The sequence below is a fragment of the Thermobia domestica genome, chromosome 3, assembly GCF_964235325.1.
Source record: "Thermobia domestica chromosome 3, izTheDome1.hap1.1, whole genome shotgun sequence".
Lineage (NCBI taxonomy): Eukaryota > Metazoa > Arthropoda > Insecta > Zygentoma > Lepismatidae > Thermobia > Thermobia domestica.
In genome coordinates, this window is record NC_137456.1 from 124,987,780 (window position 1) to 125,006,858 (window position 19,079).

The 19,079-nt window shown below is 35.5% G+C and overlaps 1 protein-coding gene across 1 annotated transcript in view; it reads left to right on the forward strand.

Moving 5' to 3' along the window:
* PolD1 (DNA polymerase delta 1, catalytic subunit) overlaps positions 1 to 19,079 on the forward strand; it is a 75,599-nt gene that overhangs the window by 26,120 nt on the left and 30,400 nt on the right. The window contains exons 7-10 of the mRNA XM_081751628.1: positions 4,104 to 4,330; positions 6,387 to 6,553; positions 15,686 to 15,831; positions 17,148 to 17,247. Of these exons, the coding sequence (XP_081607754.1) occupies positions 4,104 to 4,330; positions 6,387 to 6,553; positions 15,686 to 15,831; positions 17,148 to 17,247 (640 nt within the window). The remainder of the gene's footprint in view (positions 1 to 4,103; positions 4,331 to 6,386; positions 6,554 to 15,685; positions 15,832 to 17,147; positions 17,248 to 19,079) is intronic.

The window sequence follows — 19,079 nt, forward strand, 5'->3', positions numbered from 1 at the left end:
TACTTCCACATTCTTGTTATACTGTAGCTGTACAATGATTTATCAATAATCTTCCGGATACAAACTTGAATACCATTTTATACAAATAATCAGTAATGGATTCAGAAAAGTATTTTGGGAGTGTTTTTCTGCTTAATGCTTGGTTTTTCTAAAATTTCCTAATTTTTATTTGGGAGTTTATGAGTACAAGCACAACTAATATTTCGTTTTGTTTGTATATTCAGCAATAACCTTCCGGATACAACCTTAAAGACCATTTTATACTGATAATCAGTGGCGGATTTAGAAAAGTATTTTGGGAGGGGTTTTTCTTATTAATGTTTAGTTTTTCTAAAAATACCTAATTTTTATTTGAGAAGAGCTTGAAGTTTATGAGTAAAGGAATAACAAATATTTCGTTTGTTTTAGAAATTCTGTAATTTCGGGGTACAAGTTTCACACGTAAAACATCCCCACCCTAACCCCCTTCGCAAATCCGTCACTGCTTGTAATTAGTAATAACAACAATTTAAAAACGATAAGAAAGGAAGTCAGCCAGAACTCATAGTACACGCATTATCTCTACATTCACAGATACAATTAAGAAAATTTTTTGTCAAAATGGTCGAATGCAGGGTTGAATCCCGGACTTCCCGATAGAAGCGCATAAGCTAACCACTCACTCATGTTTGTTGTGCAGTTGTGCTTAACTTCAATATATTCTCTTTCTCTATGGCTTATGGAATCCAAAGGTTCAATGCCGCGGTCAGAAAAGCTCTCCACTGACTTCAATCCTTAGCCAACGGTATCCAGTTTTTACTTCGTATTCCTATTTCTGCGAGATCCATTTTAATATTGTCCTCCAATCTGCGCCTAAGTCTTCTTAATGGACGTTTTCCGATTGGATTTCCAGTTAAAATTTTGAAAGCGTTCCTATCTTCTTCCATTCTGGCTGCATGACCTACCCACCTGAGCCTCCTAGACTTGATGACCGTAACGATGTTTGGTAAATCGTATAAATTATGCTGTTCTTCGTTATGAAGTTTCCCTCATTCCCGTTTCTCTTGGGTCCGAATATTCGTCTCAGGATTTTATTTTCAAATACTTTCAGTCTGCGTTCTTCCCTCAAGCGACAATGTTTCACAACCATAAAACACAACAGGCATGATTATCGTTTTATATATTTTAAGCTTTAAATTCCTCGACAAAATTCGCGACTACAAAATACTTTGAACTGAATAATAACACGAATTTCCTGATTTCAGTCGACATTTAATTTCTTTGTGGATAGGATTTTGGTCTGGTGATACTGATCCCAGATATTTGAAAGTATCCACTTTGTCGAAAGTATTATATGATATTTTAACGCATCCATAATTTGCCATATTACGATCCCGGTGAACTTCCATGTATTTAGTTTTCTCTGCATTTATTTCTAAACCAATGTCACTGCAAGCGTTTAATAAGGACTCTGCGTTTCTTTCTATTGTTCTCCTATCATCTCCTATTAAATTTACATCATCAGCATACGCCGTAACCTGGTGAATACAATTCAGCTCTAGGGCCTGGCTGCTATCTTTAATTTTCCTTATAGCGTATTCCGGAACAAAGCTGAACAATAATGGCGATAACGCATTTCCTTGTTTGAGACCATTCTCGACGTGGAAGCTCATGGACAAGAATTTTTCTGCTCGGACTTCATTTACTTTGGGATTCATTTAAACACATTTTAATTAATCTAACTAGCTTTTCCGGTATTCCGAATTCTGTAAGAATGTGTACAATGTTTCCATCCTAACCGAGTCGTAAGCCTTTTTAAAACCAATAAACAGCTGATGTACTGGGTAATATATTCCCATTTCTTTTCGAGTATTTATCGAATAGTAAATATCTGGTTGATAGTTGATCGATTTCCCTAAATCTACACTGATAACCTCCAATAATTTCATCTGCGTATGGAATTAATCTTGTTAATAGAATGTTAAGAGAAATGCCTCGATAATTATTACATTCAGTTTTGTCGCCTTTCTTGTGAACTGGAACTGGAACAGTGACTGATTCTTTCCTCTCTTCTTAAATGTATTCCATAGTTTATCTCTCTTTCTCTCTCTCTCTCTCTCTCTTTTAATTTCGTAATGATATGTTGAATTCCTGTCGTTAAAAATTCAGAATCCTTCAGGACTGGGTAAACCGTGATGGTGGTTATAAGTCTAGGAAACCGCACGATCAGATGAACAGTCTATTACACATATGATCCATTAACAGAAAATTTATTGCTTTCCCGATTCTGAACAAGCTTAAGAAACAGTCAGTGCATTATAGAATTCGGAATTTTACCGATTTTGCAGATTCCAAGCACCTGATAGGTGGTAACATTATTACGTATGTGATCAATGAATGAAAAATTTGTTCGAAATATACATACAATGTATATAAAAGTTAAAACTTAAAAAATTCAAGAATGTACAGAACCACCGGAAACCAAGCTCTTGATGTGCAGCTTTTAAGATTATCATATAAATGTATTTCTCTCATGTTTTATTTTTTGTTTCAAAAAGAGGGTGTGTGATATTTTGAAGTAAAAATACTACATACAATTTTGCTAGTTATTTGTGTATTTTTTTTAAGTACTTATTTTTGTGTATAAGAAGTTAAAAAATTATTATATATATATTGATTACTCCTTTGGAATTCATAATATAAATATGTTCAGAATTTTAAAAAAATCTTTTCGAAATTCATGGTTTATTTTAGAGGTTCTATATTATTATCTACATCAACCACTAATCAAATGAGTTCTTGTGCTGTAGAGAAGCGAAACAAAGTATGCTTTATCAATTTAAAGCAAAATTTTGAAAAAAGTCCAAAATTTCCCAAGCAAAAAAGCGAAGCAGAAAAAACCGAGTTTTTTCCCAAAAAAAAAGCTGTTTTTTTTCGAGCCCTTGCATCTCTACTATGGACTATAAAAGTCTTTAAACAATGTTGTGTAACATTATATATAATATTTTTATTGAACACTTAATGCAATTGGAGTAGTAGCTCTATTATGGGTGAAAAATAAATAAATAAACAGTTAAAAGAAAGCACTTGAGATACTTACGATATTCGCCTGGTGGAACAGAAAAAACTTAATATCATGATAGTTGTGGGAAAATTCGACTTCAGGTCTATCGATTACAAGGTGAAGAATATGAGGCAGTTATTTCACATCATTCCAGAACTGAAATGTTCTACTTTTGTTCAGTGTTCGAAGTGGAAAAAAAGCAGAGGCGGTATGTTTTATTACGATTTTGACTCGACATACCGGCTATCTACATGTTGAAATACAGTGAGGGTATGTTGCCTAAAAGATTGCATTTCTATTTACATAATCACTGGAAACCACGAGAGAGCTTCTCTTTAGTTATGGGGTGAAGCATGGAAAGACTTTGTGATTCCTCGCAACAACTTTCTGAAAAAAAAATAAATGTTGTATACACGAAAATGTTCAAAAACTGAGTTTTTATATTAACAACTTCCTGGGGGAAAGCTCCCGGATCCCCCGCTCGACTGAGAGAGATTCCTGGAAGAATCGCCTCCACAGCAGAGAACCCGTAAATCCGCTTATGCTCAAAACACGACACTTACATGAATTAAGACAAGAAGACACACGCGTACATACTAAAGAAACAATTCAATATGGCACATCAAAATATAAACTAGATGAACTTCTTTGAAGACAGCTCATTTTAAAAACAAAGGGAGGAAGTAGATGACAAATATGTCAATGTAACTTTAAAATTATTTCTACATAAGAAATAAAATCTTGTTACATGGAAAGCTATTTGTCAAGTACAGTGTATAAAAATGAATTTATTAAAGGTATTTAGCATCTACTCTTGCGTGACGGTATGTCTTGATCACTAAAAAACTAGAGGCGGTATGCCTTCATCACTGAAAAATCAGAGGCGGTATGGCATACCACCGCATGTCGTCTCACTTCGACCACTGGTTTTGTTTGTAGCTGAGAATCTTGTTTCTGTTTTTAATTCATGTCCTTTTAGATGTAGTATAAACTTCAGTGTTTTTTATTATTATTTACAGAAATAACTTTTGTACTATTTATAAATATTATTTTCTTCTAGATTTATGGTGGATACAAATGTAGTTGGCTGCAGTTGGGTGGAACTTCCACCTGGTAAATGGCGTATGAGATCGAAAAACAATTCTTCAGTTCCTTTAACTTCTAGGTGTCAGATAGAGGTTGATGTATCCTGGGAAGATTTTATTTCTCACCCACCAGAAGGAGAGTGGGCAAAAGTTGCTCCCTTTCGAATTCTTAGTTTTGATATAGAATGCGCTGGACGTAAAGGTACGTATTCATTCATAGTAAAAATGCATTCTTTTGTTTTGTGTTTAACAGGGTTGGCTGGTTTAAACCAGCTGGTTTAAAAAAAAAACAACTGGTTTAAACAAAAAAGAAAAAAGAACGAAAAATGCTTTAAATCGTGTGAACTTCGTGGTGACGTTTCCACATATCAAACCATCCGCATTACATTTATCTAGTTTTCACCTTTTAATCAAGGGGTCCCGTGTTCAATTCTCGGTCGAACCACAACCCATCTTTCAAGTGTAAACCAAGTAGCGATTCGAGGTGTCCCTTTAAGCGAAAGTCTTCTCCGTGATAACCTTGGTATTTCGTAAGGATGTTAAGCCTAAACATACGAAATAAAACCAAATTATATATTTCTACTTGAATGAATGCCTGTTGTTTTATAAAGAAGCCAAGGTTGCTTAAATATATTGATAGAAATTGGCAAAATTTATCAATTGCCTACGTAGCTTCCAACATCAACTTGGATTTGACTTTAATTTTATTGAATAATATCTACATACCAAATTTGTAATTTAATACCTCAGTTTTAGCGTAGTGATGCTTTAAGCTTGTGTGACCTTCCAGCATAACCTTGTTGTTGCATAATAACACCAAGGCAAAACAAACTAATTTCTGTTCATATCTAATATAAATGCATAGAGTAAATTATTTAAACCAAGAAAAGCCTGGTTTAAACTAAAAAACCTGTTTTTTTTTTTCTCAATAAAAACCATGGTTTCTGCCAACCCTGGTGTTTAATAACTTGTCTAACTTTCGATCCGATTATTCGTTAAGACTGATGTCTGATAATTTTTAATGTTAATTAATATTCGTGTCAAACGGACGAGTCATCATCATTAGACAAGTTATGGCTTTCCCTTAATAAACGTTTTACTCTTTTAAGAAGAAATTCGTTCATATAAAACTTGCGGAGCTCTTTAGTAGTCGGACTGATTTCATGTGAAATAACCTCGAACATATTTTGTTTCTTCTCTCTTTCTCGAAGTTGTGCACAGAGTGCGCCGCATCTCACTGGTCACAAGTTCTGCGAAACTGTAATTTTCTATCCTATATGCTTTGTTCCTTCTCCTTTTCCTTCAAAGTCTTGCTGTGGGTTAGCTGCTGTTCTTTTTGGTTATAGGTATTGCTGTAGTAGTTTTAAGATTAATACATTGAATAAGGTTTAAAGTACTTTAGTGAATGTAGCTTATTCATCATCATTAATTCCAGATTCCACCGTTCTGCCAGATGTGAGTGTGTACGAGTCCGTTTCAGCTACTTTTTCAATTTATTGTTCTTTATTTTGTTGACCTTTCAGCTCCCTATTCCTCTTCTTTCGACATCCTTTTGTACTTCATCCAGCCATCCGTTCCGTGGTTTCCTTCGTGGTTATTTTCCTGTTCTTCCACGTAGGGAATCGAATTATTTTCCCAAAGACGTATTGTGTGACACGGAAGTGGATCAGCCCTTCAAGTGCTTTGTTGGAGCAATAAATTCATAGTTGTTTCTTTTTGCCATTAACGAAGTATAATAGTAGTATTTTTCTAAGAACAGAAGGGGAAAAATGTATCGTTAATCGAATAGGGAACCCCGCACGCAAAGGTCAGCGCTCTATCACTGAGCTACTGTAGTCCCTCCATTCTCTCTGTTTGATCTTGGTAATATAGTTTATAGTGTGTGCAAGTAATTTCTTTGATACTGTATTTTATTTCTGGTTGTGATGAATATCCAGAGCAACTTTTTTACTTCAGAGGTCTATGAGTCAGTCCTAAGTCACAGTTTTGTCTTACTGATGAACTTCATATTTTTCCCTTTCTTGCTTTCATATCATTCCACTAATTGATTCGTTATTTATATGTTTATAATGTTTGCCGGGAAGCAAGAGTGAAAAAGCACTTAATGAAAAATTTATTTGTAAGGAGTAAAAGTTAAAAGTAAGGAGTAAATTAAGGAGTAAAAATTCAATTATCTATAAAATGGCTTATCTGCAATGCCTATAAACACTTAATAAATTTTATATTAAAAGAATAATAAAACTAACTTTTGTTTTTAGGTATTTTCCCTGAGCCTAATCATGATCCAGTTATCCAAATTGCTAACATGGTTGTGAAGCAAGGATCCCCAGAGCCCTTTGTGAGGAATGTATTCACGCTTGACACTTGTTCACCAATCGTTGGATGTCAGGTTCTAAGTTTCAGCAAGGAAAACGAAATGCTTGAAGTAAGCACGTCCAAACAATTTAATTTATAACTGACTTTTCATTTTCTCTTGTCATGTGTGTTTAAGTTCTAACCATTTTAATACAAACAAACAATGAGAGATTATACACATTTACAGAAAAATAATAGTAGAATAAAACAAGAAATTGACATCGCCAAAATTGTATGTATTGGAAGTGAACTTTGGATAGTAAGGTGGGTATTGTAGCCAATTAATACCAGGCAGGTGGTTAATGAATAAGATGGTAATGTGTCTCTCATCTCTTGGTGAAGGACCCGGAGTCTGGGGAGAGGATTTTTAGGATATTCCCGCAGAAGGTATGGTCAGATGTACTCGGTAATGTTTCTGACATGTACTCCCTTTACTTGGGTAACTCTCCGGAATAATCTGTAATAAAATATGCTTTTGTACGAAATTGTATCGTTAACGAAATTAGATTCGAATGTTTTTTGTTACTCATTTTTGTAAATTCTTGTAGATAATGATTACCTTCCAACCATACTAATGGTAATTATCTTAAGGAAATAACGAAAAGACAGTTTACAAAATGCCGATGTCATCCATCTTCTATAAATGTGACCGAAAAACTCTATATTTCTCTAAACATAGGTAGGCAAAATCTACCTGTATCTAGAATTAGCAATTTTGGATAAAATTTATTGAAGTGTTTTCATACTAAAATTTTTTATGCATTTAATAATAATATTCGTACATTTATTATTTAAGAAACCCTTGTTCAGATGACTTTAGGATTGTTTGCTTGATATAAATAATTGTTCTTTAAGTCTCGAGTAATCACATCGGGAACAAAAGTAGATTGGAACTTAAAAATATGTAATACTTTGTGTTACGTATTCGATGTAAAATTAGAAGATCTTGGTAGTGTGTAGTAGATTAGGCTAGTTTTTAACATGAGATTATGAACTCTTTCGTGGCCAATAGTAATTTAAGTGTCTCGCAATCTCTTTGTGAGGGACACAAGGGACACACAGTCTGGGAGGAAGGGGAGGATTTTTAGGATATTCCCGCAGAAGGTATGGTCAATGTACTTGGTAATGTTTCTGACGTGTACTCCTTTTACTTGGATAACTATTCGGAATAGTCTGTAATAAAATATGCTTTCATACAAATTCCTGTCGTTAACAAAATTAGATTGCAATATTCAGTAGATTCTTGTAGATAATGATCTACGTGTAGTAGATTAAGCTAGTTCTTAACATGAGATTATGAGCTCTCTCATGGCTAAACAGCGTACGCGTCTTTAGCGTGGGAGACCTGGGTTCGATTCCCAGCAGGAGTTTATGTGCTTCGGATCCCAAGTTAAGCTGTAGATGCACGTTGCGTATAGCCTCTCTGCTGAAAAGGATGCTAAACTCAAAATCAAATCAAACGTGAGATATCCAAAGGTGATATTCTTTCTTTTTTAAATAGGGATCGAATAACCAAACTTTTTTCTGCGCCTTGTTCTATATAACTACATTACTGTTTTTAAAAATTACAACACCAAAAAAGTCATATGAGAGTAGAATGAAATTTATACTTCAGATTCACTACATGCCTTTCCAGAAATTATTACAATTTCAAAATTTCATAACACCTGTAACTACAATAAATCTGTGTAACATGAAGCTTCCGCATGCTACCATCAAAGCTTATACACCCCATACGAAAATGAAAAATCTGTACAGGTACTGTACAGGCACTGGAAACGCATGTATAGTGTATGTGTTACATTTTTCCAGGTCCTGTTTTATGCATGTTGCATATTACGTACCTGTTTCATGAAAGAAAACAGGCGTTTCTTGATCTGTAAGTGCATGTATTGAGAGATATTTTGAGGTAAACGGACATACGCTGTACAATGAGCTCGGTAACATCAATGTACAGTGCATGTACGGACACTGGTTTTGCCTTCAACATGTTAAAAAAGTAACAAGCACTGTACAAGCGCTCAAAAATGCGTTGAACAGTGAATGTTTAATAGTTTAAATACAAGCATTTTACATGTTGCATGTACAGTGAATGTTCCTGTGAAAAATACATGCAATTCGACAGAAAAGTACACCTGTATTGACGTCTGTTCTGCACTGACCATACATTGTCTGTACATAACCCTTCCTAACAACAATATACAGCTGCATGTCTAACACCTGACAATGAATAATTGAACAGGTGTTGTACAAACTACTTCTAGACTCCAGAAACATTCCCTTTACATAGGCTGTTTTAATATTAACATGTTAGGAATGAACAGGCATTGCACATGGGTTCAAAACATGCGTTGTACAGTATATGTTTGATAGCCTGTACCCAGACATGGTACATGTTGGATATCAATGAATGATTCTGTGAAGAAAACATGCAATTCGACAGAAAAGTACACCTGTATTGACGTCTGTTGAGCATTGGCCATACACTGCCTGTACATAGCTCTTCCTAACAGCAATGTACAGGCGATGAACAGTTGTATGTTTAACACCTGACAAGGAATAGTTGAACAGATGTTGTAGGAATGACTTCCAGGCTCCAGAAACATTCCCTTTTAGTAGCCTGTACACAGGCGTATTACATGTTGCATGTACAGCAAATGTTCCTGTGAAGAATACATGGAACTCGACAGAAAAGTACACCTGGATTGATGTATGTTTTGCATTGACTATACATTGGCTGTACAAAGCTACTGCTAACAACAATGTACAGGTGATGCACAGCTACACGGTTAACACCCAACAAGAAATAGTTAAACATGTGTTGTACAAGCGATTTCCAGACTACCGAAAGATTCCTTGCAGAGAAGCAGATTTTAATGTTAACATTGAACGTACCCGCTTCGCTTCGTCAGACCAACAATTGATGAAATACCGCGCCTCTTCCCTTCCCCTTGCCGATGGGGCTAAACTTGGATTTGAATAGCTTCTGGATTAGTACTAATAATCTAAGGGATCCCAACAATTATGTATTCGATACTTATCTTGGTCAATTTCAATATTTTATTACCCCTCCTTTAATGTCGATGGGGACTAAACTTGAATTGAACGACTTTGTAGTTGTCATTGTTCATCTCAGCGACCCTGAAAACTATAGATTCAACACAAATATTGACCGTTTTGGGTTATTTTACATATAACGCATTATCAATTCCCCATATAGAATATAGAAAATACCCCCTCCCCTCCCTAAAAGAGTGAATTTTCGAAATCAGTAGGGGACATATTTGTTTATTTTTAATTACGAGCTAATAAACCCAATTTCAGCTTAATAAGTTGAATAGTTCGTGAGATACTAATCCTTCGTTAAGAAAAAAAAATCACCATTGCTCCCCCTTAGGGTACGTATTATAATCGAAGTGAAGATTATAAATCCCCTGTTTAACCCAGATTGGGCCTAACTGTATACCAAAAATTATTTCATTCGGCCATATCGTTTGGCGTGATGAGATGACAAATATCGTAACTTTTAATTTTACTAGCTTTCGGCTAGCTGGAGGCTTCGCACACAGACAATGGTGTAGACAGGATTTCATTTCGAGGAGAGCCGAAGGTCTCCCGGAAAAATTTTCACTGAAAACGCGATTTTAGGCTTTAACAACTTTTAAAAATTTCGGGGTGTTCAGATCCCTGGATCCTCCCTAGCTACGCCACTTCCCCCAGACGCCCGTAATGGTTCGGCCTACGACCTCGCATCTCATAAACCTGTAAATATACCGAATTTCAGTTCAAATACCAAGTGTCATGTCTCTTACCTTCCAGAATTCCGAGATATACCGAATTTCACTTCAAGTAACGGGGCAAACCCATCGATTTTGCTTGTAACTCGGCCTACGGCCTCGCACCTCATGAACCTGCAACCGTACCGAATTTAAGTTGAAATACCAAGTTTCATGACTCTGTTCCCAGATCCCAAGGTATAAACATCTTATTTTAATAATTGTATTCCTCCTCACATTTTTCTGCTCGCCCTTTTCTTTCCTTCTAGGTTACATAAAGATATAAAAACAGAAATACAGATCTATTTCAAATAAGAGGTTCAAGTACAAAATTTCATGTTTATAACCTTCAGAGCTTCCGAAATATCGACGTCTTATTACAATAATTGCAATCCCCACACCTTTTTTTCCTACCTCTTTTCTTCCCTTTCTACTAAAGTATTTTTTAAAAACTCTAAACATGTGTCAAATTATTTCAAATGAGAATAAAAACAGGGGATTTATAATCTTTTAAAAATTCTTCCCATCCCATTCTCTCTCTTCCCCGTTGAATTTCCAAAAATTCTTTCTTACTGGTACCCTACATCACATATCTTATGTACTGTCCAAATTCCAAGTTTCTAGCTTAAGTGGTTTGACCCATGCGTCAATCGATCAGTTAGTCAGTCACTCTAAACTTTGTCTTTTGTATATTGAGATATGTGTATGTGTTTAAGTCATAGGCGTAACTAGAGGGGGCAATGTTGTCCCCCAGAATACCATTACAATACTATATGATCACTGAAAAATTCTTTCAATTCTCAGAAGTAAGGGCCATGCCCCCCTCAACTAAATATTCTAGTAATGTTAATGGCTTAAGCCTCCCATTCGATGAGTTCCTGGCTACACCACTGATATACAGAGCATGTTCGTGTAAAGGAAACATGGATCTTTATAGTAGCTTGTATGTCTTTCATGTTGGTAATATTTGCCTGCAAACTGGGGTTGCTAACTGTGAAGGCTATGTTAACTGTGAAGTACAGTCCCAATACATGCACAGGTTTAATGATTGAAAATATCCTCACAAGATGTCAGCAAAAATGTGAACGGAATTACGTAATTTTCTTTGATTCTAACGGCATGTAAAATAAAATGATAAAACGTAAAATTATAGAAGTAAATGAACATGCAATGCACACGTATCCTGTACAAGTACTGTACACGTTGCCTGTTCAGTGCATGTAAAAAGTTAATCAACATGCAATACACAAGTAACCTGTACAAGCATTATACACATTGCCTGTTCAGTCATGTAAAATATTAAAAAAATAATAGTCATGCAATGTACATGTATCTGTACAGGCAAAGTACAAACACTTCACAGTTATTGTGTTGGGTGCTCTAAATGGGTGCTGCATACCTGAAAAGCACATGTATTTCGCCTTATACAAGCAATGTACATGTACTGTTTCTTTCTCTGGACATGTGCATATATACGAATTTGTGTTTGTGTTTGTGATCCTGAAAACGGCATATGTTCCTCACCTGTAAATAAACTATTTCTTTCTCTGAACATATACTGTACATTGCATGTACAGGTTTCTTGTATGTGCTTGACGCTTGTAAATGCATGTTCTCTGCGTCTATACAGGCACATTAACTGGATAAGTCCAGGCACTGTACAGGTGAAAAGTCGTGTTCCATTTTCAGCCACATGTTTGACATTAACTGTACAGGTGCCTGTTTTTTTCGTATAAAACCACATGATTGATCCAAATAGCGATGAATGTGTTCCTGAGAAATGCTACACTATGTGTATGCAAGTTTACAAAACGTCAACACTGTGTGTCGGAGGACAGTTACGAATAAGGCGCTAATCAATCATACTTCATACATGTTCGATGGGCGAAATATCAGGTAACTGTGCAGGGAAGTAAATCAGCGATATCCGTCGTTTCCCAAAGAAAACTTGTAAATTTCGATATAGGTATGTACCCGGGCATTGTTCTGCTGAAATATGATGTCCGGAGTTGTTTGAAGGAAGGGTGTGACTTCTGCCTCTAGAACTTCATTGATGTAACGGTTACTGTTAAGGTTTTCTTCGATGCATAACAGCGGAGATTACATTTACCACGGTAGCGTCTAACGCATATGTAGTCGTCATCGTAGCACAGATTGAAGCAGTATTCGTCGTAAAACATCACCATCTCTCGCGACATTGTTCACTCGCCCATTGTAGTTACAGGTTTGTGGGTTTGGGTCCCTGGAAGCTGAGTCTAAGGTATGTGTGTAACCAGTCCAGTATTCAGCAGGTTTCATTGAACCACCCATGCAAACAAGTCGTTACATGTTATCGTGCTCCAGGGGCAAGCTAACACTGTGGACGGCGAGATACGGTCTGTTACGGCTTGCGGCAAGATATCTATTATCCCATAGTGTGGTCCACTGTCCGAGCGTACGCTGCATACGGTTCTTTTCTATTCATTACTTCCACACACGTATCACTGGTGGAGTGGCCTGCACGCGCTTCAATTTCTCGATACGAGAAGGCGTGTTTCCATAGGCCGCCCATATGACTTCATTCGAGCGCTTGCCCACAAGTTTCTTGTTCGTTTGCTGACGCTCCACTATCTGAGTGCTGCGTAAACCCCTCTCAAAATATATAACAATAAATAAAATAAAATATTTCTACCTGAGTATGTCCTCTTTTATTCGATAACCCAAATTTTCCGAAACTTTTGGCAGTTACCTTTCACGAGGAACAAAAATTCGACGAAAAGTAAGATTCCACTTAGTTTCGTTCCTTTTTTTTTTTTGTATTCCCAAAACTTCCTAATTCACTGTCCCATTGTTGGTAATTTTTTTTTCTTTTAATTCACCACCAATTTATCTTCAATTGTTGTTAGGGAATACATCATCAAGATAAAATACAGAAATATGAGGTGGGATCTTGTCTTTCTTCCCTCGTGAAAAGTGACAGCTAAGAGTTACTGAAAATTTGGTTATCAAATTAAAGAAGACATACTCTGGTAAAAATATTTTATTTTATAATAAAGATATTAGCTTTATTGTACATAATTTAATTGTCATGAACTACTTCGTTATAAAATATTGCAAGTTAATTTACAATGATTTATCATATGTATGCATGACATCAAATAAATAATGAATCTCAATTGTCATGTTAAAAATAATAACGTTCTTGTTTCAAACCAGAATACATGAGAAGCTTATGGACCTATATAACATAAAGAAATACAAATGAAATTATAACAAACTGTATATAAAAACAAAATTATCAGGAAATGTAGCCTACATGTTGCGCAAACGACAAACAATAAAAATGGCACATTTATTAAATGAATTTATGAAACAATTAAGAAAAAATAACTAAGTCAACAGGAAACATATTTCGATAGTCGAACCAAAGGAAGGGGTAGAAAACCACCTATCAACGGCATCACATCCAGTGCCACTGCCTGCCTTTCCACGCCATCCAATGACACCACACCCTACTTGCATAGCACATCGTCCAGTTGTACAAATGTTCAGTATTGTCCTCTGTGTTAGAGAAGAAATATCTCATCTAGTTCTTTTCCATGTGGTAAGGTGCCAAGAACCGACGACACGTTGCCACGTTGGATAGCAATAGATATGCGTTGTATTAAGAAAGATGTTGAACGAATATCTCCAGTAACGATAGAAATGCGTCTGCCTACTTCTCTAATAAAATCAAGGCTTGCAGATCCCCAAGCACCACTAGTCTCGATGGCAATTGGAGCAAAAATAAATTTATCAAGGAGGCTGTTATATTTCCTTTGCTTTTCTACTTCTCTACGACTAGCAACAGCCCCAGAATTCATAACAGCTAAGGGAGACTTGAATGGGCAAATGTATCTGAACACGTAAAGTCCCAAACTAGTGATTTGCCTTTCAACCAAGGAACTAATGTCATGCCATCAGGTCGTTTACCATCTGAACGACAACATCCTGAAGGTTCACGTATTGAAGGAATTCCAGCTGTGGTAAGGGCTCGTAAAATGATATGATTCACAGAGGAGTGTGTAGCGTGTCTACCCATGCTCTTCATGCATGACAGGCCATGCAGGCCACGTTGGTTAACTTGATCCCCGCAAGCTGGACAGCGATGTGGCTCACAAATATCTGCACCTAATTTTAAGGCGACAGAGATTCGAAATGCCTCATTAGTCATATGAAGACCTAATGGTGGGGAGGGTAATGCATTCAACCATGCCCCAGCATGTAGGGATGAGGCAGCACGAATCCTGGCTTTATCCTCTGGAGCAATAACTGACTGTAAGAGAAGTTCATGAAAATGCGCTGCAATTGGTGTGTACCAAGATGCCTGAGAACCTATTTTGTTAATCTCTGGAAGATCTGTATCTGTTAAATTTTTCCATTTGGTAGAGCCTTCTTGAACTGTGCCATCTGGGTCTAGGTGGTAACCTTGCGGAAGAAGAGCCTCGACTAAACGAAGAGATCCGTGGTAGGACGCTAAAAAGGAAGGAATCGCCATATCCACGGATCGTCGAATACCAAGACCCCCTAATCTCACAGGTAAGGATGCTTGAATCCAAGATTCGTCGCTTAAGGAGCAGTTTAAAATTGACTCCTGACCCATTTTAAGGATATGATCGTATTTCTCCAGTAATGGAGTCTCATTCCAAGAAGGAAAACATCGTAAGAAGTAGTTTAAACGAGGGATCGACAAAGAGGCACGTAGAAGAAAGAAAGCTGCATGGACAGAAATCGAGGCGAGTCGAGACAAAAAATATTCTAACTTCGATATTTTGCTTAACAGGACATTGGTAAAAGCTTCCTTTGAGAGAGCGGCGCCTAGAAGACAAGCATCCTGGTTAGTTAGGAGACGTATTCCTGGGGCAGTTTCGTCAAATTTTTTAAATAATAGGTTGAACTTGGCTTCGTCTGACCCAAGAAAACCAACTTCACACTTTGAAAAATTTAAATATAGACCAAGTGCAGATGCCTTCTCATTTATTTGTGCTAGAGTTGAAAGAACTACTTCAGGTTCATCAGCGATAGTTCCATCATCCAAATACCAAATGTTTAATTCAGTGTTGATCGATTTCACTAAAGAAGGTAAAATAATTAATATATAAGTATGTAAAGGACGGTAACGTATTATACCCTTCTCATGATACTATTTCGAACATTTCCCGCTGAAATTATAATCGATCGTGTACCATGCAGTGTCGTACAGATTCTTTTAGTTTGAAAGCATACTCATCATTCCTTCGTGGTATGGAATTTTTCACAAAGACATTGTAGAATATTAAACTTGCAAACTTCGAAATAACTAAGGTAAGTATAAGGTTTATTTTGCTAATTAGCCTGTCCTTAACTTACTTTCGAATCGTAAAAATTATTTGTCATGACTTACCGAAGATTTGTTTTCCTTCTTTTAGAAATGGGCGGATTTTGTTCGTGAACTGGATCCTGACATATTTACAGGATATAATATAAACAATTTTGATTTGCCGTATCTTTTAAATAGAGCAAAACATTTATCAGTGAAAAATTTCCACTATTTAGGAAGAATTAAGGATATAAGGTATGTAAAGTATGTTGTTTTAGAATAATGAGCAAAAAATTATAACAATAATGATCGGATCTTTCAAATAACATGAAAATTAGTATATTTAATATTTGTATATTATTTGTGAAATTAGCTTTCGCATTTTCTTAAACATGTAAAATTTTTCGTTGCATTCGTTCAATTTTGATTCTATTTATATCCGATCTTTCATCCGTTCATTGTTTTGATTTCATTGTTTATATTAAAGTCTAGTGACACATGAATTTTATCAATCTAATACCGGTAATTTATATCTTTCTGGCGTAAATGAAACATAAGTCGTATGTCTAATTTTAGCAATTAATTTAATAATTGATTTGTTCAACAGTGATAATGTATTTTTATTAAGGTGTAACTGCAATTTGTATACAAGGACATAACTTTCTCTTTCCACTAACATCTTTGATGTAGAATTGATGTTTCTGATGCCTTGAGTACCTCTTAGCGATTCCTTCTTTATCTTGGGTGAAAATAAACGTGAAATGAACGCATTACTTGTCCAGACAATCTTTTGGTTATTTTGAAGTTGCTTTAAATTCACTCCAAAGGCAAATGGAAGTTAAGACTGTCCGTTGCGTACTCGGGACCTCTCATAGGATAGGTAAGGAAGAGATAGTTCTTTGTGTGCTCAGAACTGATCTCTGGTAGGTTTAAGTTTCTAATGTTTACTAGAATATTCCTAAATTCAGAAATCCCTCCCTTTATATACTGCGGTGGAATAGTTCCACTAAGAACGACATAAATGTGGAAAATTACTCTCTGCAGTGTCAAAATCTGGAAAGTTGGTGGTTCGCAGAAATTGTAGAGAGAAAATTATGTCCGTAAACATTATGTAAAGGTTACGATTGTTGTTTACGAAATGATACATCAATCGATTTAAATACTCACGATATAAAATAAAATATTATTACAATTAGGAAAACAACATAATTTACATTTGTACTTTGATTTTCCGCCTTGTGTCAATGAGTTGACAGGTGGATAGAAAGAAGAAATAGAGCAAGGTAAATAAACACAAAGTTTTATATATATATATATATATATATATATAAATGACTCAAAATCCACGGATGATTGATTTTACCTTAGCCAATGGCGATGATAATATCGCTGCAGTGATATCACCAATTAACATTAGACAAGTAAGGCAGCTTCATCCTGTGGATATGATGAAATGTAGCAGACTTTTTATTATTCGTATCATCATTTTGCTTCCGGTTTTAGTGTTACTTGTTACATGTATGCTTTTTTACTTCAAAGGATTAAGTGAACATAGTTACGTTTAATTGCAGGTCAGTTGTTAAAGAACAAGTGCTTCAAAGTAAACAGCTTGGAAGACGAGAAAACAAGAGCATCAACACAGAGGGAAGAGTGCCATTTGATCTTCTTCTGGTACTTCTTCATTTATTATATGACTTGATTAGCCTAAAATTTAAACTATATACAGTAGACTCCCGAGTATTCGGCCTAGTTTTCTTTTATCGTAATTAAATCAGGAAGGTAAGGCGTTGCATTGGCAACATTGCCAAGGCATTGGAAGCGGACATCTGCTACGATCTTCCTACGTGTCGTGTGCAAAATACAAGTTGTGACAGAAAAAAAAAAGCAGCGTTCTGCTCCTTGTTCATTGTTTCATCAGTGTGAACGGACCTCAATACAGTACGCTTGCCGCTATTCCTGATTATTGCTGTACAGTACATATAGTACTATATTCGTAAATTGTTCTTGGGGTCTTAATGTTCATAAAGAAATAAGTTCATAGAACTTGGTCCTATCAGGCATTTTTGTTATACGGCCTGCCCTTCCGCCACATTAGGCCGGATACTCGGGAGTCTTACTGTACTGCAAAATATTGTGTTCAAATTATTTAAGTAAATTTTCATACTGAGTACAGCGCAGGGTCGATTGTGATGTTATTATTTATCATTAATTTTTAAAGGAAGTTATTATTTTCTTAAATTTAAACTCAGTACATAGTAGAATAGAATAACGTTGATGTATGAAGTGAATCCATTAAAATTGCAAATAAAGAAATAGTGATAGCGAACTTGCAGACATTTAATTTATTAAAATATAATATTGCTAACTAATAATATTTAATAGTCAGTGAAAATCCTAATTTAATCAGGCGATTTCGTGGTGTTACTTTAGTAGACATCCTATTTCATATATTCGCTATATTGCTATGTAGGCATCGAAAATTTATTCACATGCTCTGCTTTCTCAACTCCAGCGTATATATTCTCAGTGATTGAGACATTTCACTTAACTTCAGTCACTTACGATGCCATTATTCATTTTCAGTAACCTTACCCTCTGACTTCGTCAGTATGAATACGATATGGATTTAAAAAAAAAAGTTCAATCAGGTCTTTTAATATTCGTTAAAATATGGAAGGTACTGTATATTTATGAATCCAAGACTTTTTTTTTCCCGCAATTCCGTGCTCAAAATATGGAGTCGTTCTGCTTTCGCGATGTACAATATAGAGTTTTTCTTTACTAAACAGAATCACTAGCATCGCAGATTCAGTGAGCACTGCCAGTAAGGAAAATTAAGAGAGATATGTATCTGATTTGATTTTTAGTGTAGTTTTACAGTAAGTTCTGGAACTATACACATTATATGCTGTAGATTTGGATTCAGAAGTATACGGTATGTAAAAGTACGAATTAGTCTCAAAAGATTTTTCAGTGTTTCTAAAAGTTAAAAAATAAATTCCTAACAGGAATTATACTCTGTATGGCTTTTAGGAGTACATGGGTTTAACGCTGCAGAGCAGAATGCCAATAGAAACTCAATCCAATCAGATTCTTCTTAATATTATTTTTCCTTCTTGAACTCAATCTACAGAGCCACCTTTTTTGGAAAGCAGCTTTACAACCAACACTGTATGCACCTTGCGCGTATGTTTCATAATAGGAACATATATAAGTATAGAACAACGTTCTTCTCGGACACAGCGCTAAATAATTTACATTTATTCGTAACCAATACATAGGATGGCTGAATGAATGACAATTACCACAGTTTGCCATACAGCTATATTTTTAGGTACAGCAATTTAACATGCAAATAGAAAAAATTGAAAATAATGTTTCTTGAATAAAATAAAATAAAATAAAATAAAATTGAAACACACATAATAATCTAAAACAAGGATATTTATTTCATTAGTGATTTAACTCGTATTATTGTAACTGTCAAACTTATGAGTTCAACC